The sequence below is a fragment of the Delphinapterus leucas genome, chromosome 14, assembly GCF_059928025.1.
Source record: "Delphinapterus leucas isolate spDelLeu-1000000601 "Yukka" chromosome 14, BTC_Dleu_Yukka2, whole genome shotgun sequence".
Classification (NCBI taxonomy): Eukaryota; Metazoa; Chordata; class Mammalia; order Artiodactyla; family Monodontidae; genus Delphinapterus; species Delphinapterus leucas.
The window spans coordinates 12143535-12170141 of record NC_143142.1 but is presented as its reverse complement, the minus strand read 5'-3'; the positions used below and the strand labels follow the sequence as shown (position 1 = coordinate 12170141).

The 26607-nt window shown below is 43.3% G+C and overlaps 1 protein-coding gene across 1 annotated transcript in view; it reads left to right on the top strand.

The window, feature by feature from the left end:
• FBXW8 (F-box and WD repeat domain containing 8) overlaps positions 1-26607 on the top strand; it is a 114146-nt gene that overhangs the window by 21817 nt on the left and 65722 nt on the right. The window contains exons 3-5 of the mRNA XM_022597934.3: positions 5515-5679; positions 9420-9508; positions 22717-22874. Coding sequence (XP_022453642.1) covers positions 5515-5679; positions 9420-9508; positions 22717-22874 — 412 coding nt within the window. The remainder of the gene's footprint in view (positions 1-5514; positions 5680-9419; positions 9509-22716; positions 22875-26607) is intronic.

Genomic DNA, 26607 nt, shown 5'->3' with positions numbered 1-26607 from the left:
CATTTGCTAGAGAAATTGTTGGCACATTTCTGTGTTCAATACCTGATCGTAGATACAATCCTGATCCCTTTTTGGAAGTAATTCTCACCTCTAGCTTTTATAAATCCCTCAAAGAGCTTTATTGTTTGTTTTCCAGGATTAAACTTTATCCTGAATATTATTTTCTACAGAAGAGGCCCTGTGGTCTAGGGGTTAGTGGTGGGGATGATGCACTGAAACGTCAATGTTTTGTTCTCAGGTTTTTATCCCATAACCCTGTTGTACAAACTTCAGATTGTGTTATTTAAGACAATTTGACATTTTCTTCGAAGCTGATATAAAAAAATGTTTTCGGCTTCCAAGATTTTTAAGGTCTGACATGTATTTGAGAGTTCTTGAAAGTCTCTGAAAAGTTTCTCTGTTTTAAAGTGGCTGGAATTTGTACAGTTTAGTACTCATTAAAACTCATCCAGAATGTTTAATTGGGATATTCTAGTTTGTAGTCACTGAGCATTGAATTTGGATTCTCCTGAAATGATGATGATTCACTGGCTTCATCTAACAAAGTGCAGCCTTGTAGCTAATTTTTGGACTGCAGAATTACAAAGATTACCCGCTGTTGGGGGCCAGTCTTGTGATCCAACTCGACTGTAAGGGCAGAGACCAGAACTTTTCCCTCTAGCTTCCCCAGCCATGGGCAGGCGGCCCCAATCTGGTCATGTCCGTGGGGTGTCACCCACCTGCAAAGGTGTCAGTTTGGCAGGTTGAGGTGGAAAGTAGGTAAGATTTGCTGGCCTTAGTGCCCGCATACAGTTGGTGCCCAACATATGTTTTAATTGCCTGACTGATACCCATATCAGTGTTCTGTAAGGTGTCTTCTGGAGGACACTGGGCTTTTGAGACACTCCTTGTAAGAAGAGTTCAGGAGCCAGATAAGTTCGAGGAATGCAGCCTGTTTTATTTCCTTCTTAGAGATATGCAACACGTGTCAGTCTGTTAAAAGCTCTGAGAAGTTCTGCAGTGAAGAGTCCTGCTTAGTTTTGTTTAAACCAGTGTTCTCCAAACTCGTGTGACCGTGGAATCCTTTTTTAAAATAACTTATTAATACCCTAAGGAGCTGCTATTCTATTGAATATGCTTTAGGAAGTGCTGGTGTGTGTAGTGAAATAATGAGTCTGGGTCTTTCACCTAGTAGTTACATTTCATAAATTCTACAAAATTTTACATTTTATAATTTTTACAAAAAAGGGCTGATGTATCCCAGGGATCAGAGTAAACTGCCGTGTGGTTAGCTAGCACTTTGTGCCTTTGAGAAGCCATGAGGGTGTCTGTGTGTTCACCTTTATACTTTATTTAACCCTGAATTGCAGGGGCCTGTGGGAGAAATACTCTGCTCTGGAGCTATTTGAGCTGTAGCCTGGCTCCGTCACAGCTGATGTTGGTCTGTCCCTGTCTGTGCTTCATGATTGCCTAGTGCTGAGACTCACTTTGGCACAGACAGATGGACAGACACCACCCAGTGTCATGGACAGGCTCAGCTGTGGACCAAACATGCCAAAAATAAAACCATGGTGTTCTGTCTAGTCGAAACTGGAACTCCAGTGTTACTGAGTCATTATCCCATTCTTTATTTCCTGACCACTTGTGATCAGATGAGGGTTTGTTTCCCCGATGCCCTTATGGCTAAGATGGAGAAGTGTGGGATGACAGTGTGGTTAAGTGGATCTGTAACTGATGCTGTGGCCGTGCCTGGGGTGGGCTGCTTAATGGATCCATGTCAGCCTTGAGGGAGGGCTCTAGTGGTTTGCCACGGGCTCCGTGCTCAGCCCTATTCTGGTTAATTTTTTAAAATAATTAAGACATGAAGCCCCACAGACTGTATTTTGCTGATGACTTATGTAAAGGAAAAGTAGCATACCTACAATGGATGACAGAATTGAGATGAAAAATGATATAAAATGCTGGGGGTGGGTATGTGTGATGAGCTGGGATTTAAAATGGATAGAAAGTTTAGAAAGTTAAGAATTTAAGTTTAAAACATAATAGTGTGAGAGTAAGAAATGGGGAATTTATTTTTCTTTAATTGCAACTTGTATTTAAAAAGACTCTGAAGATTGATAAATACCAAACTGAGGTTACTGTTGGCGAGAAAAGGATGTGGACACTGGGAGATGCATAGGAGTTTTAAGCTTATTGGTAATATTTCTTAAGCAGGGTGGTGTATCCATGGGTGTTTGTAATATATACCTTTTTGTCTGCCTTAAATACTTAATAAAATAAACAGACTCCAGAAGCTCTGGACCATACGTTCTGTAACCATGAGGATGTATCTTCAAGTGAAGTAGCAAATTAGTATCTGATAAAATCCTCCTATTCATGGCACTTGACAGTCTATATCTGGGGTATTGTTTAGTCCTGAGTATCACTTTTGAAGAGGGACACCAGAGATGCATAAATACTAGGGTACATTTCAGAGATAATGGGTAGGGGAGCTAGTCCTATGACAATTAGTTGGAGAAAATGGGTGTGTTTAGACCAGTGAAGAAGTGACTAAGGGGAAATGTGATGGCTGCCTTCAGCCATTTAAGGAGCTGTCAGTATGTTTTTTTTGTTCCTCTTTTCCTATATCACTATCGTCTTTTTTTTTTTTTAAAGTTTATTTATTTAAGTATGTTGGGTCTTTGTTGCTGCATGCAGGCTTTCTCTAGTTGTGGCGAGTGGGGGCTACTCTTTGTTGTGGTGCACGGGCTTCTCATTGTGGTGGCTTCTCTTGTGGAGCATGGGCTCTAGGCGTGTGGGCTTCAGTAGTTGTGGCTCGTGGGCTCTAGAGCGCAGGCTCACTAGTTGTGGCACACGGGCTTAGTTGCTCCGTGGCGTGTGGGATCTTCCCGGACCAGGGCTTGAACCCGTGTTCCCTGCATTGGCAGGTGGATTCTTAACCACTGTGCCACCAGGGAAGCCCTGTTTGGTTCTTTTAAAAAAAATAAAATATTGTTTCTTTGTCAATATTCTCTACTTTGTGAGACATTGTGCTCATAAGCTTATTTCTTTAGATATGCTTTCCTTTAGTATTTTGAATATATTTATAATGGGGTATCCCACTCCCCAGGTTTTCCTTTTAAGGCTTTCGATTAGCCTCCTTTTAGCCCTACTTGGTAGTGCCATGTCAGGCAGCTGCACTGTTAAACAGTTGTCCCTTATTTTTTTCTGACAAATGCCCTGGATATAGGACAGAGTTAGAGCTAAGTCAGATTAGATAAAGACAAGCCTCGAGAACAGAGCTTTCTAGCAAGCTGCCAGACAGGCCAAATAGTGACGGTTCTCTGGGGATGGTACTTTTGGAGAGCTATAAACCCATTTGGCCTCTCTGGGAGCTGCTAGACTGCTGGGTTTTACAGCTGCTATAGTTGGAGGCTGTTGGTTTTCAAGGCTACCGTGGAGCTAGAGGATGAGGATGGGATTAATGCAAGTGAAAACAATACAAAGGTTGCTATTCTTACCAAGATTCAGCCATTTTTCTTGAATAGATGCTTCTCAGAACGTTGCAAGCCTTTTGTTAATTTCTAGAGTTCTGAAAAAGTTGATTTTGACAATTTTTGGCAGTATTCTTGTTGGTTTTGTGGAGGAGCAGATTTTCGGAGATCTTCAACTCTGTAGTCCTGGAAGCTAACTCCCTATTGGTATTTCTCAAATGAGGCACCCTTGTGTAATGAGAGTCTGCCGTGCACATGCTGTGTGCTCTCTCTTTGTCTCATGTTCTCTCTTCTTGTCTGAGTATTTGATGTCTTGAAGTGGCCCCAAGGGAGTGTTAAGGAGCACAGGTTACCATGAACCACTGGTCATGACTCTTACTTTCTTAGAAGTGAGGCTCAGCCTTTGGGTGGACAGCAAGCAGAATGTGTTGCAGACCCCAGATCATGTTGATCTGCTGGATCAGTTTCTCATTTTGCGAGCAGAGTCCATCTTTTGCAGTCTGCCCAGCTTTGTACATTATCCCATGATGAAGTAAATCCATCCTTCCTCAAAGTTAGGGTTGGAAGACAAAGCACTAATAGCTAGGGTGTGGAGAAAAGGGAACGCTGTTGCACTGCTGGTGGGAATGTGAATTGGTACAGCCACTATGGAAAACAGTATGGAGGTTCCTCAAAAAACTACAAATAGAAGTATCATATGACCCAGCAATCCCACTACTGGGCATATACCCTGAGAAAACCATAATTCAAAAAGAGTCATGTACCACAATGTTCACTGCAGCTCTATTTACAATAGCCAGGACATGGAAGCAACCTAAGTGTCCATCGACAGATGAATGGATAAAGAAGATGTGGCACATACATACAATGGAATATTACTCAGCCATAAAAAGAAACGAAATTGAGTTATTTGTAGAGAGGTGGATGGACCTAGAGTCTGTCATACAGAGTGAAGTCAGAAAGAGAAAGACATACAGTACGCTAACACATATTTATGGAATCTAAGAAAAAAAATGTCATGAAGAACCTAGGGGTAAAACAGGAATAAAGACACAGACCTACTAGAGAATGGACTTGAGGATATGGGGAGGGGGAAGGGTAAGCTGGGACAAAGTGAGAGAGAGGCATGGACATATATACACTACCAAACGTAAAATAGATAGCTAGTGGGAAGCAGCCGCATGGCACAGGGAGATCAGCTCGGGGCTTTGTGACCACCTAGAGGGGTGGGATAGGGAGGGTGGGAGGGAGGGAGACGCAAGAGGGAAGAGATATGGGAACATATGTATAACTGATACACTGTGTTATAAAGCAGAAACTAACACACCATTGTAAAGCAATTATACTCCAAAAAAGATGTAAAAAAAAAAAGACATTGGTGGTAAAACAAACAAACACTAATAGCTAAAATGGCCATTTCCTCTGGATACTGTTAGGATTTGAAATTCAGTCCAGTCATAATATTAGTTTCTCTATATCAGATCTTACCATCCTAGATAATTGCTTGAGTTTTCTGTTAAATAATTTTTTTAATCTACACATTTAAAATCTAAGTTTTTGTACATAGTATAAATCTGAATTTCTCATATGACCAGAAGTTTTGGGTTATGGATATTTTATTACAGCTCTTTACTTCAGAGGTCATTGGTCTGTAGCTCTGTAAGATGGAAAGACAAGTGCTTATTGGTGAAAAGTAAAGAGATTCTGTTCTGAAAAGCTGTGTATGATTTTATATCTATTAACGTGTTACAGTGTGTATTTTATGCCTTTTATGTATTTGTGTATTTTTTCTCTTTATATTTTATACATATATATATATAAAATAATTTAACCAAGTAGTTTAAAATGTGATATTAGATGGTAGTACAACAATTTTGAAATCTTGAAAGATAAAACAGGAAACATTTGCTTGTATTTTTTTTCGCCTCAGAGTGTTTTGTTAATGAGACATTTTATACTGCCATAAACCCAGGGCAGTAATAAAGGTGTTGATTGATTTTTGGATGACAAGGGACTTCTCTAATTGCAGAATTTGACATTTGTGTCACTTCTGCTGTTTTAGGTGAGCAAGACGTGGAAGGTGATTGCAGAAGATGAAGTACTCTGGTACCGGCTGTGCCAGCAGGAAGGGCACCTTCCCGAGAGCAGCATCTCCGATTATTCTTGCTGGAAGCTCATCTTCCAAGAGTGCCGAGCCAAGGAACACATGTTAAGAACCAACTGGAAGGTAGGCAGTGGCCAATATCATTACCTGTAGGGGAATAGCCTGCAAGGACACAGGAATCCAAGCCTGGGATTAAACACCCGAGTCCTTCCAATTTCATCCTGAGATTAACTGCCAGAAACAAGGAGAGGAGGAGGATGGTGAGCGTCCCTTCAGCTGTTGGTGATTTGTTGCCCCTTTTGTTGCCATTAGAGTATCTGCCCTTGTTTTCAAGCACACTCTTTGGGAGCATCCTGTTGTCCTCTAGGAGAGGAGAGGCGAGACTGAGGATCCGGTCCCCTCGCCTCTGGTGGTCGGGGTCTTTAGGCTAGTGCTCAGTGCAGCCCCTTTTCACTGCCACCGTCTCCCTGGATGGACCAAGAAAGCACCACCTGAATACAAAAGAGGGGCTGAAAATGCTATCTCCAGTAAATTCTAAGAGGGAGATCATTAAGCATCTCTAAGTACTGTCTTCTGTTCCCTCACATAACCTATTGGCTTGCTTCCATAACATTTATCACTTCAAAATTTCTACAGAAATATTAGATCACAGCTATGAATTTGCACAGAACAGTGTTTCTGTAGAAAATAACTGTCAAGAACAGTGTTACATAAAGCTGTTTAAGGCATGACGAGGCAGCAGTGTGGTGCCCGTTTCTTCCCACCTGGGTAGCTGGATATTCAGTTGGAAGGAAGGGACAGAACTGTATTCTTTCCCCTCCTGTAAAGGTCAATCCTAATAGACTTTGAGATTAACAAGCTTTTGCTCATTACTGATAGTGACATATTGCCTATGTGCATGTCTGTCCCCAGTCACCTCATAACCTGATTAGTGACCGATACTCTTGATCTGGGCAGCGTCACAGTTCCTAGCAAAGTTAATAAGAGGTAGTGTTCCTCTAACTCGGGTTTCTCAACCCCAGCACTAGTGCCATCTGGGACCAGTACTTTGCGGTGAGGCCTGTCCTGGGCCTTGCAGGATCTTCCGCAGCATGTCCGGCCTCTCCCCAGTGTATGCCAGAAGCATTCTCTTCCTCCCCGCAGCTCTGACAACCAAAAAGTCTTCAGACCAGTCCGATGTCCCCTGAGGGCAAAATCAGCCCTGGGTGAGAACCATCCTTCTAAAGAGGATTAGCATAACCATCCTTGGCCCTGAAGACCCACCACTAAGTACAGATCCCTCTGGCCCCCGCTCTGTGTATCCACTCCAGGTAATAAACTCGCGTGGAGGGCCCCCCTCGCCCTCTTGCCCATTTGCTTGGTTATGTCTGTGTGAAGGACATAAGTGAGAGCAGGCATTGGGTTTGCCAAAGCTGCTTAGACAGGCTGGGGGCCGGAAAGCAGAGGGTCTGACCCTGGCAGGAGGAGCCATAATTTAAGGAAAGCTTGAGAGTGAGGCATTTACTAGGGCCTTTCTGTCTGGGAAGGAGGGATACTTTTGAGATTCGTGAGCATGAGAGCTGGAGATATTCCATGTACCCTGGCTTGAATTCATAAATGTCAGATTCTAAGAGAGAAAGCGGCAGCTGAGTTCTTTGTTTCCTCTTTGGTATTAGAAAGCTAGGGAGGGAAGCAGGTACCCCCTCCTCATCCAGGCTGGAGGGGGCCGAAGTGAAGGGGTTTAAAGACCCGCCTCATAGCATCTGGCACTTAATGCCAGTATACAAATTACGTACAATCCAACTGAACGTCTGTTCTGTTGTTTTTCTCCAACAAACCCAAAGCCATGTGTTTGTTAAGTGCTCAGTAAGAGGTCGTTGCTTAAATGACCTGGAGTCAAACTGCAGGGAGACCGGAGGGAGGCTTCTCTGTGGAGTGTCTCGGGCCCATTTCCTGCACTGTTACCTGTGAGGACTACAGAAGTAAAATGTCAAATGATGACTCTTGCATTAACTGTAGTGATGGGATTCTTGTGATTCTAGAATGAAAGGAATTCTTATGAAAACATGAAAGCTAGTGCAGAGCAAGATGCTTTCCCTTTGTGTGCCTCTGATTTCTCATCTCTGATGTGGAGCTGAGAGTAGCTGCGCTCTTTGTGCCGTCGTGAGGATGGCTGTCTAATGATATATCTAACACTCCTCCCACAGCGCGTGGCCTGTGTCTGCTGCTCAGTTAGCATTGGCCTTGGCACGCAGCTGCTGTGGTTTGGTGCTATTCATGGTCAACCTCAGGATGGGTTGGGAAGGTGATTTTGTTTGGCATCTCCTAGGTTGGTGTTTGAGGAAGCTGAGAAGGGACCCCAAGGTTCTCAGTACTTCCACACAGGGGATGACCTGTGAATGCAGGAGCTTACCTGGACCTGCAGGAACTTACCTGGACCTGCAGTTCAGAGCCAGCGTGCAAATGATGTTCCTTTCCCTGGTGTTTGCATACACTCATTTCACTGTAGCATTCTAGGATCTCTCTAATCCAGAATACCAGTGTGGGGTTGGAGCCCTTGATGGGGAGGAAGCCACGTGATGAAACTTAGTGGAGGACGTGAGCACACAGGCCCTCTCCTTTTCTTTCAATAGCTTGTCCCTCAAAAGAGCTTTGCTGTTCTTGTCATTTTGGCTGTGGCCCTCGAACAGATGATGCTCAAGTCCTTCCATCCCCATGTCTCCACTAGCAGGACAGCCCCACTTGCATGTGTCCAGTTGTGCCCCTCAGCCTTGGACTTGGTCCTCGAGTTCAGTGGGATCACCGTGTAGATCGTCTTGCACGGTGCCTGGAGTACAGCTGCTTAATAAACGTAGGTTCTAGTGGAATGGATGTCATCATCTATCCCCTAATAATGTAAATAGTGACTATACCACTTACTGAAGACCTGCCGTGTGCTGAGAGCTGTGCTTGCCACTTACACCATTTCTAGTCCTTGTGCTGGTACAGCAAAGTTGAAATTATGGATGGCTTGGTATTTTTTTTTAATTGAAGTATATAGTTGACTTACAATTTTGTTTCAGGTGTACAGCAAAGCAATTCAGTTATGTGTATATATTTTTTGATGGCTTGGTGTTCTTGAATACCTTTTATTCACGCTTGCTTTTTGGCTTAACTGTCCTGCCCTGCCCTTCCCAACATCCCACATGTAAATACTTTCTATTCTTCAAGATTCCCTTTATTTTAAAAATAATTATTTTATTTATACATATTTTGAATCAGTAAATAAACAATCGTGATGCAGTAAATCAAAAGTCATAAAAGGGCATATGCTAGAAAACACATCTCTTTCTCACCTCTCTCCACCTACCACCTAGTTCCCTCCTCAGGAGCAGCTGTGTTATGGGTTTTAGGGTTTCCTTTAAATACCCTTTCCATGAACCTCTGACCTCTCAATCAGAAACAGTGTCTTTTCTTTTCCCCATCCTGATTTTTATCTTGTTGTATATACTTTTTCATTTTATTCTGAGAGCATTTATAAGGGGTGTTAACAGGTAAAATACTATTAACTACTTTCTTTCATCTGAACTGAACTTTTAAAATACACTTTATACATTTCTTCACTAGCAGCCCACTGCGGAGTGGAGTGGTTAACATCCTGTAATCCCCTCAAGGACAGGGCCAGCGTCTCGCGCATCCCGTGCCCAGTAGTTTCATTCAGTGTGCTTGTAACTCATAAATACATAGCTTAACATATTAGTCGTCTCTGTCCTTTTGAATGTCTTGATAACTATGGACACAGTCCTTGCCGTAAAAAAACTGCCATGAATGTAGTTGAGAGCGAAATGCTTTGTCTCCTGGCTATCCAGAGAGTAGTATAAACTGCACCCCCTTTTCTTATGCAGAATCGCAAAGGCGCCGTGAGTGAGCTGGAACACATTCCTGACGCGGTTTTATGTGATGTGCATTCTCACGATGGTGTTGTCATTGCTGGGTAAGCGAAAACAGTTTTTCAGTTAATATTCTTCATCCTAAGGTCTTTCACTTTTCATGGACCACCCTCTGCGTCCCAGCCACCTTATTCTCCCTTGGAAGTGCGTGCCTTCCCACTTATAGCCCTCGTGGAGATGGGCCGTCTCCATGACTCTATATCCTCCAGTAGTTGAGAGCTCTGAACCTAGTGGTGTGGAGCGGCTCTGTAATCCATTTGTGTCCATGCATCTTTTGAGCTTTTAAATCACTCTTATGGCATGTTCTGTTAGATTTTCATTAAGGCAAACAGTTTGTATTTTATGAAGACATAAAAAAGTCAAGCAATAATAATAAGTGTTGGCAGAAACAGGTGCTATTCTTTTTTTTTTTTTTTTTTGCGGTATGCGGGCCTCTCACTGCTGTGGCCTCTCCCATTGCGGAACACAGGTTCCGGACGCGCAGGCTCAACGGCCATGGCTCACGGGCCCAGCCGCCCCACGGCATGTGGGATCTTCCCAGACCAGGGCACGAACCCGTGTCCCCTGCATCGGCAGGCGGACTCTTAACCACTGCGCCACCAGGGAAGCCCCAGGTGCTATTCTTGATCTCTTGTTCTGAAGCCTTTATTATGAGGAAGGGCTGTGGCCACAGGTAATCTTCCTTCCCCACCACACAGTTCGTATTTGCAGTTAACTTGTCCTGAAATAGGCTTTTTGTTTGTCTCCATAGAAATTTAATTCTAACTTCTGTGAATTCCTTTGGCTTCTGTTCCAAAAACCACTTTCATGAATTCTTCATATTTTATTACAGAGATGTTTTTATGTGTTTCTTTAATGTATAATAAGAAGATAACTTTCTTCTTGGATTAACAAGTTGTCTTGAACTAGAGTCTCACATTGTGTACTTAATGCCATAGAGACTAGGACACTTAAACTTCTGAGTCTGGATTGACTTCGGAGTGAGACACCCAAAAGAGCTTTCTACCTGGAGGAGCAAACAAAAACAAACCTTGGACTTAACAGCTTAGTAGTAGGAGAGCCTTTTTCTTTAAAGAAAACTCTTTCCTTCAGAAGCATTCCTTAATTGAAATTTCCAAGAGTCAGATTATTTTAATATTTTGTGGTCCGTAGTACCTATGTAAAAGTATTTTGCTTCAAACAAGATAAGCCTTAGGAGGAACACTTTCCATTACCTTGTGTTTTACTGGCCATGATTTCGAGGCCAGTAAATACCCTTCTTGGGAGTGCTATAGAACTATTACTTTTAGAAAAACTAATGGACCAGAAATCTAGAATTTTATCCCTGCAGTTATCAGTGTGGCTCTAGGCTTCTGCCCCTCATTGCTCAAGTATGGGCCTGAGAGCTCATGCTAGGTAAGATCCTTTTCACCTGCTAATTCTGAGATTCCTCAATAACTCCCAAAGGGACTGGGATCATTCTAGCTTAGAGAAGTCTCCTGGTGTGTCAGGGGCCTTTGAGGACAGACTATTGAGATTGAACTGAAAGAGTCATAAAAGGAATTAGAAATGAGACGATTCTTGAAAGCCAATTATGAATTTCTTATCTGGACACTAGTCCAGATGCCAGTCCTTCTTTTCCTGCCTCTCGTTCCCTCGAGGCCTGCTCAGCATTACAGATTATGCCAGCACAAAGCAAAGCGATGGCAGAGTTTAGTGGATCGATAAGGTGAAACTTGATCTGTGGGTCAGAGAGGCTCCTCATGGCCCCTCTTTCTAAGAGAACCTTACGTTTATGGCCTAGCATCAGATACTTCAATCTTGCTTGTATATAGAGCATTTTGTGTTTATCATTAAAATTTTATCTGGTGGTTACGATGCTTGTTTTCTGGGTCAGATCTTGAATCCCTTTTCATTTGAGACAGCGGTGTTTGTGGTTACCTCATTCCCAATCAATGTTGTATTCACCAGGCTTTCTGCAGTTATGTATCTCCAAGGAGCTTCTTAAAGAGACAGTGGCCATCTCACCCTTTCCTTCTCTTTTACTTCTCTTTCATTTCTCCTATTTTTCTTCTTCCCTTCCTTCTCCTCTATTTTTTTACACAAGTAGAATCTGTTCAGACGCTTAGTTTTTTTATATCTGCAGCTAACCGATGTGACATTTTTGCATTTAAACCTGTACAATGTATTTTATATAATTGATGAAGATTATGGTGCAGAATCTTGCCCCAGCTTCTTCCCAGCTTTTCAGTCCTTCTGTGTAAATGTTCCTGGATTGGCACTTCATTGCTTAGGCTTAGACTAACTTGTGTCACACCTAAGCTTAGAGCGAACCCAGTCTCGGCTCTGCCTTACTCTTCTTTGCACGCAGAACCAGGGCACCCTTCAGATGCGCATTCACTCGGAAACGCGGAGACACTCGAGTCCCTGTCCAGTGAAAGGACCGGGACGCCTCTTACCTGAGGCTTGTTTTTCCAGCAGAGGAAACAGACGTTATTCTCAAAGCTTTTGATCTTTTACTCTTGTCCATGAGTGTTTGCTTCCTTTCCTGTCTCATGGGTGATAGTTTTCCAGTTACCTTTTCCTGATGTTTGGAGCCTTTGAAATTTGTTTCCAACCTCCCTTTTTCCTCATTACTCTTCCCAGGGCACCTTTGGTTCCCCCCCACCCACCCCGCCACACTGTCCTAGTCACCTCTGACCATGTCTTTTTTTTAACTTGAGATGCTGTTTCCATACCATAAAATCCACCCTTTTAAACTGTGTAAGTCAGTGACTTTTAGTATATTCACAAGGTTGTGTAACTGCCCACCATTATCTAATTCTAGAACGTTTTCATTACCCCCAAAAGAAACCCAGTCCCTGTTTTTTCGCCCCCAGCTCAAGCCTTGCCTCCTCCCACAGGTTCCATGGGGCGCTAGCCTATTAGCGCCCCACTGCCTCACTGCCCCAGCGTCTACCCTCCTCACACCTCTGGAGGGGTGATTATCTGCAGCTTATAGGACAGCTAATCACAAGGCCTTGAGGCTTCGCCTAAGCATTTTTGTCTTAACTTTACAGCCATGTATTTTTTTTTTCAGTTAATTTGTAAGCGTCTTTTAAAACTAGAGGTGATATATAATATTTCATTAAATGCTCTATAGTACTAATACAATTTTTTTAGTCTGAAAAAAAGCATTAACATTTGATAGACTCCCTTCCCCCCATGTATACTCCATGTTACGTGGGAAGCTGGAGGAATTCCTAATTTCTTTTGTCTGTTCTCCGATTTCTTAGTTTTTTTCAACTTAGAATCATACAGCTTGAAACCCGGAAGGAACTTAGAGATTCTCTTCCAAAACGCTCATTCTGGGTAAGGTAGCTGAGGCTCGGCAAGGTCCGGGGAGTGAGGCTGGCACCCGTGCCCTGCCTGCCCCGCTGTGCTTCTGCGGGGGGCGTGTGGAGAGCCGGGCCCCAGCGCTGCCTTCTGCAGCCCTCGCTCGCTACTCTGATGGCTTGGCTATTATAGCGTCACTTTGGTTTCTTTCATGGCATGTGTGGACCTTTCCTTTCTGTTAAAAATGAAAACAGTAGTAAAACCACATTGTCTTTGCAAAACTATTAGAAAGTGGAGAAGAGAAATCCACCTAAATCCCAGCATGCTACCACAATTCCCGTTGTGGCTTTTGGTGTGTACAGTTTAGTTTTCTGCCTGTTTTTTAATACATATTTTAATTACTGATTTAGGTGGATGGATTTTTATTTTTTCCAGATTAAGAAATTATTTTAGGGACTTCCCTGGCAGTCCAGTGGTTAAGACTCTGCACTTCCACTGCAGGGGGCACGGGTTCAATCCGTGGGTGGGGAACTAGGATCCTGAATAACGTGTGGCACAGCCAAAAAATTTTAAAAAAGAAATTATTTTAAAATGCCTTCATAATCCTCAACTTCTTCCCATATAACTTTTTGCCTTGAAGTCTCTAAACCATCCCTCAAACCCGGTCTCCTGAGTACACCTTCCTTTTTTTCAGTCAGTGCCATAAATAAAGCTAAAGATCAAGAGTTTTATCTTGTTGACTGTACCGTTTTCAAATGGTGGGGGCCATGTATTAAGCATGTTTGTAACCTCAGAGCCTAACACCAGTCCCAGCACCGAGGAAACTTTGGGGAAGGTATGTATAGAAGGAAAACTCCTTGCACTTCTGAGACCCTGCACTCTCTGAGCCTCCTTACCGCATCTTTGACTTACCAAGCTCTTAACTCTGGCCCTTCCTCGTGCCTCTCTGTGGTGTCATGTGGCCACCTAGCAGTGATATGCAGCATCCCAGAAAATACCAGAAACGGTGGTTTTCTTTGCTGGTCAGGTAAGTGGAAGTTCCTTCAACGGTGACTAAGTATGTAATTCAAATACAACCTTTACTTTGATTTTTTCTGGCTAAAATTTCCCATTTCTTTAACCTGAGAATAATTTGTGCTGAGAAGCCACCAATCTCTGCGATAAGCCACCTGTCTCTTTCTCTCAGAGCTCAGCCTCTGTCTGTGTTTTCTTTGTGATCTGGTAGCGTTCCTGAAATGCGGTGAGGTTTAGTGTGTGTCTTCCTTGGATTTAGAAGAAGAGATGTTATCTAGAAAGTTGGTTGATAATAAGTGATTAGGAAGCATGGTGTTTGTTTTTGTTTGTTTGTGGTGAGAGCTCCGAGAATTTTAGAATGTCTCTCAAATTATACGTTTATCATTGAGGGAAAAGACTAGAAGGGACGAGGCTATGACGGCATCCCAGTCCTGTTTTGTGAGGCCTAGACAGTCCTCTTTCTCCACAATTGCACTCTGGGAGTTAAGGGTGTTCAAAACAGATGACATCATGAGTTCAGAAGGGTCACATTATAACCTGAGATGTAGGTCTAGGTATAATTTGCCAGGAATATATTGGCTTTACTGCCATCTAGTGAAGGAGAGCATCTCGGGTAAAACTTGCCAGAGAAAGTCAAGCGGGGGGCTCACTGGGAGCCTTGTGCCAGCTCTGCTAACCATTAAGCTATTAGCTCACAAGAAGCTTTTATCAGATGCCCAGGAGTATGGTGGTGTTTTGCAGTGAAGTCCCTCCTCACTGTTACTTAAGATTCATAAGTCTGAAGCGCTTCAGTTTGCGTAAGAAAGCATATTATTCACTTTAGAGGACCATTTCCCGCCCCCCCCCGTTTTGGTTTTAAAAAACATCAAGCCCCCTCTTTGTGTCAAGGTTTTTCTCAACACTCCTAAATGCCTCTCCTTCCGTTTTCTACTGTGGTGATCTGCCTTTTTAGGGTGCAACTCCTCCCTTGACTGGAAGGAACAGTGACTGTGTATCCATGTTTCTTCTCTGTCAAGTGTGGTTGGAGGGAAAACTGGATCGTCTGATGTCACCAAGTGCTAGGTGTCTTCTTTCCCTGAAAAGTACTCAGTTGTCCTGTTTGGTCTCCTGCACTTCCTCCATCTCCATTCCCTCTGAGGCAAGTGACACCAAGCAAAACCACACACACGTTTCTAGCAGCCAAGTGACCTCTGGCTGTCGTTCTGGCTTTTATCCTTCCTAGAGCTCTGTCTGTCACAACCTGGACAGAGTCGAGAGGGTTGCCAGTCTTATGTAGACATGAAGCAACATTTTGAGCTTCCAGTTTATATATGTAAAATTTGGTGTCTGAATCTCTGGTTGGTTCACTTTGCCTATTGACACTTTATTGGAATGTTATCATTGTTTATAATTAAGAACTGTTGGAAAATAATAGTTCAGACATAGGCACGTGTCTAAGGTAACTTGAAATATCTTGCTTTTAGCCATTTTTTCTCCACTTTTCCCAGTAATTAAAAATGTGCCTTTGTATTGACCATGTACCATGCCAAAATATGGCTTTGATCTGAAATAGTGTGTATTTGCCCTGAATTTTACAACACTTGCTATTCAGGAGCTGAGGACCTCAAGGATGGTGTTTATAATACTCTAGCTTCATGTGAATGTATAAAAATGGATAATACATAGGATTAGTTTGAGGCTCTTGAGATGATAACAGATGCTTTGTAAATACAGATTGGTGATAAAAATTGCATTAGATAAATGTCACCCCATATTTATACTTACTAAGGACTTGCTTTCTGTCTTTCTCCTTTTTAAAAAACTGTTTCTCTTGGCAGTTCCTTTCAACCTTGCGTTATATAGACTTTGTGCTGCCGCTTATTATGACATTGGATTGTTTCCCATAAGGAATTCGATCATTACCCATTAGGGACCTCTTTTTATAAATACTTTTATTTATTTTCTGCTGTGAGGTATACATGCTTTTCTGGTAAGTAAGTCTGAGGTAAGATATTGATAAGAGACCAGAGGAGAGCTTTACATTTATTATATCCTTAATGAAGGAGCTCCAGAATATCCTTAATAAATACTGGTGAACTCATGACTGCATTTATCCATCTCTGGTTCTCCAAGGAATAATGGGAAGGGCCACAGCTACAGTAACTCTGCATAATCATCATTGACTCTCACTCTATTGATTGTGATTAACCAAGATGTATGGAAAACAGTTTTAAGTGTGTAGTGCATGGATCTCGTAAGGTCCATTAAGATGTTCATTATTTTTCAATTGATGGATCTTAAGCTGCACTTGATGTTTGTAGTAGAGCACTTCCACAGAAAGACTGCGCCGTGGGATCGAGCTCATTTTATTTGTAGTAGAGCATTTCCACAGAAAGACTGCGCCGTGGGATCGAGCTCATTTTATTTGTAGTAGAGCATTTCCACAGAAAGACTGCGCCGTGGGATCGAGCTCATTTTATTTGTAGTAGAGCATTTCCACAGAAAGACTGCGCCGTGGGATCGAGCTCATTTTGTTAATTGCATAATACAACACAGTCATGTTTCATAGAAAACAGTAAATACTCTTGCTTTCATTGATTTGTAATCTTTGGTATTACTAAAGAAAGTATGGAGTATGTGTGACTAGCTCCTAAAACCTCTGCATGTTAAGGGCATAATGAACATTTCTTGAAATGTGGGCACTGCACTTGTAGGGGCCTCTGCCTAATTGCTTTGTAGGCTTTAAACCACTTCCATCTTCTGAGTTTAAGTCAGAATCGTTCATTCAGTATGTACTAAGCACAGATGAATACTGCAGACACATTCCTTGTTGAGGGGAGGGGTACACATCCCTTGCTCATAGGCCAAAGGGATACAGTTACAGGTGGTTACAGGACAGTGTGAGAGAGGTTAGGGTAGGGGAAGAGCGGGCACCCTAACACACTGGGGAGAGGCACCTAGTGTAGGCTCCAAGTCAGGCAGGGTTTCTCCTGAGAAGTGACTTCTCAGTTGAGTCTGGAAGGGATGACTAGGAGTTGGCCAGGCAGAGTTTTTATTTATTTATTTGGCTGCACCAGGTTTTAGTTGCGGCACGCAGGCTCCTTTAGCTGTGGCATTCGGCACCTAGTTCCCCGACCAGGGATCGAACCCGGGCCCCCTGCGTTGGGAGCGTGGAGTCTTACACACTGGGCCACCAGGGAAGTCCCCAGGCAGAGTTTTGTATGGAGTAAGGACACAAGTAACTTGCATAGATTCCGTGGCTCCTCACTCCCAAACCAACGGTGGGCATGAAAAATCCGTTACAGCATTTATTTTTCTGGTGAGTTGGATGGAATACAGCTTCAGAATCCTTCTCAACACAGGGCTGTAGGCAGCCACTACTGATTTATTGGATTTGACACACAAATGAAACCATTTGCTGTTCCTGGCCTGAGGCCTCATAACAAGGCTCCTTTTGGCTGCTGTGAGTACTTGATCAGAATAGACTTGTGACTTTGGGGGTGGCTGTGTGACTATGGTCCTGTAGAGGGTGAAGTTTTACCAGCCATCCCACATGTGCTCCCACATCACCTGTGAAGCATGTGTAGGCGGCACCTTTGCATCTGCCCAGTCCCACGCCCCTTGCCAGCATACTGAGCTTTTTTGTTGTTGGCTTCTTGCCTTTCAGTTGAGCTGTAGTGGTAGAATTGATGAGTTAGGGTCAGGGGCTATGTCCGGCAAGCCTGAGTCACAGTATTGAAAACAGTGAATTCCTTATATTGCACTTAAATGGGGATGGTTCTTAAAAGCCGTATGTGTTTACAGACACTCATCGGAGGAGGCAGAGTGACTTGTTGGCTAAAGCAGCAGTTAGAGAAAAGCCTGGGGACCCGGTTTGACCCCAGCTGTGCCATTAAAATGTTTCTTGTGACCTTGGGTAAGTCACTTAACCTGACTACCAGATTCTTAAAACAGTGCCCCAGGTTGTTGTGAAGAGCCTTGAAAAAAATTTTTTTAGCAAATCACTGGCAGCTGGAAGCAAAATGGAACCATCCCCCCCACAGCTCCCACCTGCTTGGCTCCTTAGAGGAGGAGAAAGGTTCAAGGTTGTTTGCAGCTGTACAGCACTTCTTCCATTTTCTTCAGGTCTCCTAGTCCAAATAAGCAGTCTGCTTATTGGAAATGTACTAGTTAATGAAAGCTCTTCCGTGGTAAATCATTTTAAATTGGCAGTTGCTCTGGTGTGCCGAGCTTGAAAGAGGCTCTATTCCCATTCTTTCAACAAAAAATCAGCTGTGGTCTCTGACCTATTTATTTGGAGGTAAACTCAACGTTGCCAAGCATAAAAAAAGACTGGGAAAAGCATACAGCTTCACTGGTCCGTGCCGTGGCCCGGGATGTCCTTACTTGTTTGGAAAAGGCTTCTTTCTTCCTTAGTTTTTCTTTAGTGTTCTTACATCAGCTAATATATTAGTCGCAGTTGTACTTTGCAAGACACTAATTAGAGAGCCATCAACATTGGGGTCCAAAGGCTTACTGACAATGCAACTGTCATAGTGGTGTCTTAATTGGTTGAGTGTAATTGTCATTAGGCAGCCATAAAGACATCTGGAGCTCTGGAGAAAAATCAGCCCTTTCCCCTACCTCCCTTTTCTATCTGTTCTTGCTTCTCCTGGCCAACGTTATTAAGCGCTTTTAGATCACATTTAGAGTTTGGTCCAGGTCCCTCTGCCCCAGCCAGTGTTTTACCCTCAGAAAATGTCTGTTTCTTTACCACGAGTTCACTAACACAGTCTGAGCACCACTGCTATGGTTGCTTCCATGTGTTAGATTTTAGAGCCTGTTGCTGAGTCATCGTGTAGTACCTGCTGAAATGGGATGTTTATTCTCTTTTCCCATCATAAAGGAGACACCGAGTCTTTTATATTTGCCTTGTGAGTTGTTTTGCAGCATTTATGCTATTATCATGCTTTTTGGCCATGAAGAATGGAGTTGATTTAAACGGATATATATGGAAAATTTCATGTTTACCAAAATAATTTAGCTTATTCCGTGTTTTATAGAGAGGTTTTAATCAGTTTGGAAGTAAATGCAAGAAGTCTGACGCATCTCGATGCACGCATTCCGGGTGTTTCACTGATCATTAGCACTAGAAGGTGGGCAGCAGAAAGAAAAGGAGATGCCACTCAAAGCAGCTGGGGACCCCCTTCTTTCAGCTGTGTGTAAGGCACTGTGATGGAGGCTGTGGCATTGAGGTAGGGCGTTCACGAGGACTTCACGGTCAGGGTGAGGAGACGTGGGATGTAGCAGTGAACGCCATTTCTTCAGGTCCAAGGGCGCAGTAGTTGAGTCAGAGAGGCTTCATGGAGGAGGAGGGCCTGGGCTAGGCCTTGAGACGTTGGTGGGCTTGAGTGAGGTAGGTTGTTCTCAATCTTGGTGGCATGTTGGGAAACACTGTTGTCTGGTTCCACCCCCAGAGAGTCAGATTTCATTGATCTGGTGTGCCCTTGGGTATTGGGAGTTTTAAAAGCATCCCAGGTGGCTCTAATGTGTAGCCAAGGTTGACCCACCCAGCTGGTTCATGGGGAGGGAAGGAGCTCCAGAAAGGTGGAGCCAAGGTGCAGAGACACCTATGGTGTGGAAGCCAGTGAACGGCAGGCCTGGCTAGAGGCCAGCTCATGCTAAGGAAGAGGAGAAAGTGAGGCTGGAAGAGGGGTGGAGGCCAGTTTGTGGAGAGTTCTCAGTGCCTGGCCGGTAGTTAAAGCTTCATTCAGTGTGGTGTTGAGGCCTCAGGATTTACAGAGGGCTTCCTAGGTGTCAAGTACTATCGTAGTTCTACTGTTCCGGTCACTGGATCAACATCAGTGAGCAAGACCCAACCCCTGACCTTAGAAGCCTGTGGGTTCGTAGGGGAGACGAACAGTCAGATGACTACACACGTACTCACACAGTTGCCACTCGAGGAAAGTCTAGGCCACTGTCATGGTAGATGATAAGGCTCGGGGTCTAGTGTGGAGGGAGAGGGAGAGAGGGAGAGAGATCCGCGTAGTCAGGTATTTTTGAGGGCTTGGCTGGTGCGGGGCTGGCTGCAGGTGGGCGAGGCTCAGGAGTGAGGAGACTGCCGTGGGGCGGCCGGGAGCTGATGCGGGAGCAGGACCCGGTGGCAGACGGGGAACGAGAAGGGCAGGAAGGGCGTGCTGACCGCATGTATAGCAGTGTGGGTGGCCGGGGAAGGAGGTATGGAGGAGCCCCTCGGTTTTGTACCAGTGACCTGGGATGGACGCTGTCACCGACAGAATCAGCAACTTGCAACAGGCCAGTCTGGTTGTGGGCTGAGGCTTTTTGAGGAGAGCACGTGTTTAATTTTAGGTGGGTGGAATTGCAGTGGGAAGGGGACAACCTCATGGAAGAAGAGGCTGGTCAGGAGCCTTTTAGATGTTAAAAGATGCTCCTCTCTGTGTGACCTCTGCCCTCCGTCTCTCCTCTTCCCCAAAAGAGAGAGACACATTGTATTTCATAGCTCACGGTTGTGTGGTTCAGCAGTTTTTGAAGTTTTGGTTTGGTTGTTGTTGCTTTACCTTGGAACTCCTTGTGTAAAGGGAGCTTGCGGATGGTGGCGCTCAGGCCACCCAAATCCTGTCCTCTGTATCCACTAAGGGGGCACCTCAGAGGACCACATGAAGACGGCTGGTGTGGTCCCATATGCAGGTCATAAGAAACAGAGTGACCAAGACTGATGGAAAGGACATACGTTTTCCTGATTTGTGTACTTCTTTTTCTCAAAGTTCCTGAGTCCTCTGATCTCCTGAGTTCCCTCTGTCTTTCACTTACCTTCTCTGTATTTCTGAAAGATGTTGCCATCCTTCTTACCCTTCTTTTCTGAATTGGCCGGTTCCTTTCACATAGAATTTAACCTTAAGAATCTAATAATCATACACAGCCTAGAAATTCAACCATGTTATCTCTGTTGAGTGTCTCTGTTGCTAAGCATGTGGCCGTATTGCAGGGAATGCTCGAGTCATTTTTAGGGTGTCAGGGTGAGCCTGGTAGCTTTGGTGCAGTGCGGTGTGTGTTCTTATGGAGGTTTCCTTATTGAAGGTGATATGGAGCTCTGCCTGGAGGGTCTGGGAGCCAGCGGCCGTGGTGATATCGATAGCTGCCTTTGCTTGTGCATCGCCAGGTGTAATGACACTCACGGAGTGAGCGGTTCTGTTTACTGGAGGATCAGTGGTCAAACAGAGGCCCATCAGTCCAGTTTTAGAAAGCACGTCTCTCCTATTTGCCTCTTTACACTACACATACACTCTCCAGTCACTGTCCTACAGGGAGAGAGTCCAGTGCTCCAACCTAGAGAATGTGTGTGACAGAATGGCCTTTGAATTCATAATGTACGTATTTGCTGTCAACTAATAATTTGAGGGAAACACTGCTACGTTTAGTAAATGAAGCATTCCTGAATCAGAATATTCCCAGTTTCTTTATTAAGAAACCTCGCATGAGAAATTCATCTATAACCACTTCATAGATGCATCATGTCATAGACTTAAGTAATTAAATAAATCTTGGAGTTATCTTGTTCGATTCTACACTTGTAATGTGAGATCAAAGAAGGAACTATGGCTTGGCCTCAGGAAGACTGAACACCTTTACAGTTGTCTGCCTGTCTCTGTGTTTGTGTGGGTTCATCATGAGACTCTTACCCCGTTTCTTTTTTTTTTTTTAATCTTTATTGGAGTATAATTGCTTCACAATGCTATGTTAGTTTCTGTTGTACAACAGAGTGAATCAGCCATATGCATACATATATCCCCATATCCCCTCCCCCTTGAGCCTCCCTCTAGGTCGTCACAAAGCACCGAGCTGATCTCCCTGTACTCAGCCATCAAAAGAAAGAAAATTGAGTTATTTGTAGTGAGGTGGATGGACCTAGAGTCTGTCATGCAGAGTGAAATAAGAGAAAGAGAAAAACAAATACCGTACGCTAACGCATATATATGAAATCTAAAAAAAAAAAAAAATGGTACTGATGAACCTAGTGGCAGGGCCGGAATAAAGACGTAGACATAGAGAATGGACTTGAGGACACGGGGCCGGAGGGGGGAGGTGGAAGCTGGGGTGAAGTGAGAGGAGCATCGATATACATACATTACCCCGTTTCTAACGTGCTCTCCCACCGTTGCTTTACATGTTGAATCAAACCCCCTGTAGAAGATGTGAAGAACTTAGCGTAGACACCTCAGTGGCAGCCAGCGCACCACCTCATCATCTGGCCGTTCCATTGTCTTCGGGGCCTGGTGTCTGCGCGGGTTCCGGCCCTGCCTTGGCGTTGATGGAGTGAGGCATTTGCTGCAGTGGCAGGTGTAATCGGAGAGAGTGAGCGCTCCTGTCCTCTAAGCGGACGAAACCAGGGTGTGTCATACATGTTGGCAAGAGCTTTTCATGAGAAGGCAGCACTGTCTGGCTGCTAAAGGCAAGATTTAATTGTTTCAGCAAATCAATTAGTCTTTAGGGACTTTAATCAGTCAAATCTGATGCATGGATGAAGTACTAGAAAGCTTGTGCCTGTAAGACCATTAGTCCTTAGCAGTTCCCTCTCTGTCTTTCACGTGTGTGCGTCTGTGTATAAATAGCGTGGCTTCTACACATTTCTGCTAGTGATCCCTTTACTGGGAGGACTTAAGGTAGCAGATTGGTTATAATAGTCAAAAAGGAAAAACAAGGAGATCTTGCTACCCAATTTTTTATTACAGTATTCTCACTTGAAATTGTCCCCATTGTGCTACGAGAACAGGAAACGTGCTCTTGGCCTTTCTGTTACGGAGTTGCCATTTCCTCTTGTTGGAGTGACTCGTGTAAACAGTGTTGCAGCAGTGGCTCCACACCGGCCAGATCTGACTCCTCTGTCGTTTTAAGGCTTCCCCATTCTCTCCACGGTAGCCCTGCTCTTCACTCCCCATTTGGAACCAAGCGTGTCCTTCTTTTCCAGATATACATCAGGGGACGTGAGGGTGTGGGACACCCGCACCTGGGACTACACAGCCCCCTTCCTGGAATCGGACTACGAGGAGGATGAGCCTGGAATGCAGCCATATGTCTCCTTTGTGAGGATAAACAGCTCGCTGGCGGTAGCGGCTTATGAGGATGGTAAGTAACCACAAGCCTCCTCCCTGTTAAGGAAAAAAAAAAGCTTGACAGAAATTAAGCAGCTGTGGCCGGCTCCACCCATAATCCCTCCGTACATACATGTGGGCACACACATGTTCACACACACACCCTTATTCTTGCCTTTATGTGAAGAAGTTGGCCAGTAACCCTCAATGCATTAGTAGGCATTGGAACACAGCGCCCTTTCAAACTGGTGTTTAATTCCTACTGGAACTGTAGGGCTAGGTTTTAGAGCCAGACAAGGCTGGCCAAGCCATCTTAAGCAAATAACTTGTTTGGTGTTAAATATACTTGGCCTACTTTTCCTTTCGTCTCTGCTTGATCCAAAGGAAAGAGTGAAAAGAGGATAGACATAGATAATCTATTGACAAATATGGAAATAGAAAAATAAAGGTAGGCAGGGCCTACCTTTTCCTGGCACTTACATACCATACGAGATAATTTATGGTAATACGTTGTCTCTCTGGGACCAACAGAATTCTTTTTGTGTGTGGGCAGCTGTGGATTTACAGAAATAGGTAAGAAGAGTCTAATAATTGTGATGGCTGTGATATTGTATACTACCTCTCATGCGCCTAACTTCCATTACGTTGTAAAGTTTGAGTCTCCAAAAGCTTTGTCTCCCCACTTGCCTGAAAGCCGGATCACAAGATATTGCAGGATGTTAGCGTTCCTGTCACGGCGTGGTTGCAGATCTTCAGAGGTAGCTCAGAGGGGCAAGACTGTAGTAAAGGACCTAATGGGAAATTTTATATCCATATGCCATTTAAGAAATAAAAATTAGAGGTGAAATATTAAATATTTTCATTTTATTACTTTAACATGAACTCTGTTTTTTTGGTTTGACATTAGTTGGGCACCATTGATGGATTTTCCTTTCAGCCTCTAGAAATTCAGCTAAGCTGTCTCTGGGGTATGTCATAGTTCGTGTATGTTTGTTAACATCCTGGATAGATAACATAAGAGCAGTTTGAGTGTGATTCCTATGTGCCGAATTATCAGTGAGGTTTTTTTCAAACAACTATGCAGAAGTTGTAATACTTTTAAGTTAGAATCATATACAGTTTTAGAACCATCCAGTAGCCTCTTCCTGCCACACACACATTCTTCTTCAGATCGGGAAACTGAGGTCCAGAGAAGCCGACTAAGTTATTTCCTTGAGGTTGAATCATTCACCAGTCGCAAATCGAGAACTTTGGTTGTGTCTTCTGGGCCATGCCAGGGATGTAGTGCTGTTTATGTAATAACTCCACAGAGACACTTATAAAGAGGTGCATCTCAGTTTTTTGCACCCTCACATCTCATATCTTGTGAGCTTGAAAATAGAGTTTTTGGTGATGTGCAAGTGTGCTGCCGGTTTTAGTTTGTTGGTTAGAATTGTAGTTGTCACCCTTATCCCTGTCGTTGCACAGAAATAATAGGAAGCCTTGTAGATAGGCTAGGGAAACTTCTTTTTTCAGTAAATACTTGGCAAATAATTGTCATAATGTATTTTAAATACTTGGTTTAAAAAAATTTCGTAGTTAAAATTCAAAGCACAAAAGGGTAATATATAAAAAAAAAATGTATACAAAAAGAAGTTGAAGTGTTCCTCCCTGCTCCCCTACTCCTAGTTCCTGTCACGTTTCACACGCATGTCCCGCTCTGTGTACTCTTCTGCATGTTGATTTTTCACTAATGACACATCTTGGGATCTTCCCATATTAGCACTTATAGGTAAACCTGCTCTTTTTCAGCTTGTGTAGTATTGCACTATGTGGCTGCACGATAATTTATTTATTAGGGCCCTTAACGATGCACATTTGGATTGGTGGTTGTTGTTGTTGTTGTTGTTGTTATGAAAAGCAGTGCTGCAAAACAATATCCTTGAACAAGTATCGTGATGGACTTACGCAAGTATAGTCACAGAGTAAATTACCAGTAATACCGGGTTGGAGGCTACAGATGCTTTACGTTTTGATAAATGCTGCCAGATTGCCCTCCAAAAAGGTTTCACTAGTTTATAGTCTCACTAAAAGTATATGAGAATGACTGCTTCCTCATGCTTGTCTGATAGGTGGACATGGTATTTCACTGTTGTTTTTGTTTACCTTTCTTTATATAAGTATATATGAACATCTTTTCATTGTGTTTTTAGGTGTTTGTATTTCTTTCTCTGCAAATTGTTTCCCTGTTTTCTTTGGGTTGTTACCTTCTGCAGTTGAAAATAAAGGGCTAAGGAAATAACCCTTGTCATTGATTTTAAATATTTTTTCAATTTGTCCCTTATTCTTCAATGGACTTTATGGTTTATTTTTCTAGACAGTCGTTATGTATGTATGTGAATATGTGATTTTAATTTTTTAATCCATAAATGAGTGGGTTTTATTTTGTAATTTAATGCATTTGACTAAGTAATACATTTTAAGGGATGTAAGGTCAAGCTAATATATAAAGTTATGCATTGCAAAGTCTTGCTTCTACCCATTTTTGTCCACTCCATTCTAAAGCAACCATATTTTTTAGTTTGTTTTCTATCCTTCCAGTATTTCTTTATTGTAAATACAAGCAAGTATTAGTATCTATTCACATTCTCTCCCCGCCCCCCTTTTTTTCTTTTTTTGGCTGCTTTGGGTCATCTTTGCTGCGCGTGGGCTTTCTCTAGTTTTGGTGAATGGGGGCTACTCTTCGTTGTGGTGTGCAGGCTTGTCATTGCGGTGGTTTCTCTTGTTGCAGAGCACGGGCTCTAGGGGTGTGGGTTTCAGTAGTTGCGGCGCACGGGCTTAGTTGCTCCGCAGCATGTGGGATCTTCCTGGACCAGGGAACGAACCTGTGTCCCCCGCATTGGCAGGCGGATTCTTAACCACTTCGCCACCAGGGAAGTCCCTCCCCCCCCCCCCATTTTAAACAAAAGATAGCGTACTACTTTATATCATTCCATACCTTGGTTTTTTTTCACTTAATGGCGTATCTTTTTTTTAATTGTATAAATTTGACATGTAACATTGTGTAAGTTTAAGGTGTACACTGTGTTACTTTGATACATTTATATACTGTAATATGACTGCCATTGTAGTGATATTTATCACATTACATAATTAGAGTACAATATTGTTATCTGTATTCATTATACTATACATTAGAACCCTGTGGTTTATTCACCACTTGTTACAAGTTTGTACCTTTAAACACCATCAGTCTTATCCCACCTGTTCCTGCCCCCCCCACCCCGTAACCACCATTTTACTCCGTTTTTTTTTAAACAGGTTTGACTTTTTTAGATTTCACATGTAGGTGATACCATACAGTTCTTGTCTTTCTCTGTCTGACTTATCTCACTTAGCATAATATGCTCAAAGTCCATCCGCGTTGTTGAAAATGGCAGGATTTCCTTCTTTCTCATGGCTGAATAATGTTTTATTGTGTCTGTATACCACGTCTTTTTTATCCATTCATCCACTGATGGGCATTTGGCTTGTATCCATATCTTGGCTATTGTAAATAATGCTGTAATAAACCTGGGAATGCTTACATCTCGTTAATGACACAGTTTGAAACGTTGTCCACGTCAGTGTATGGAGAAGATGCTCCTTTTTCATGGTATTCCATTGTGTACACACACTGTGGTTTATTTACACAGTCCTTTATTGAGGAACAGTTGTGTTATGCTTTTGCTATTACAGTGTGATAGTGAAAAGCCTTGTACGTATGACATTTCATGTGAATGCAGGAA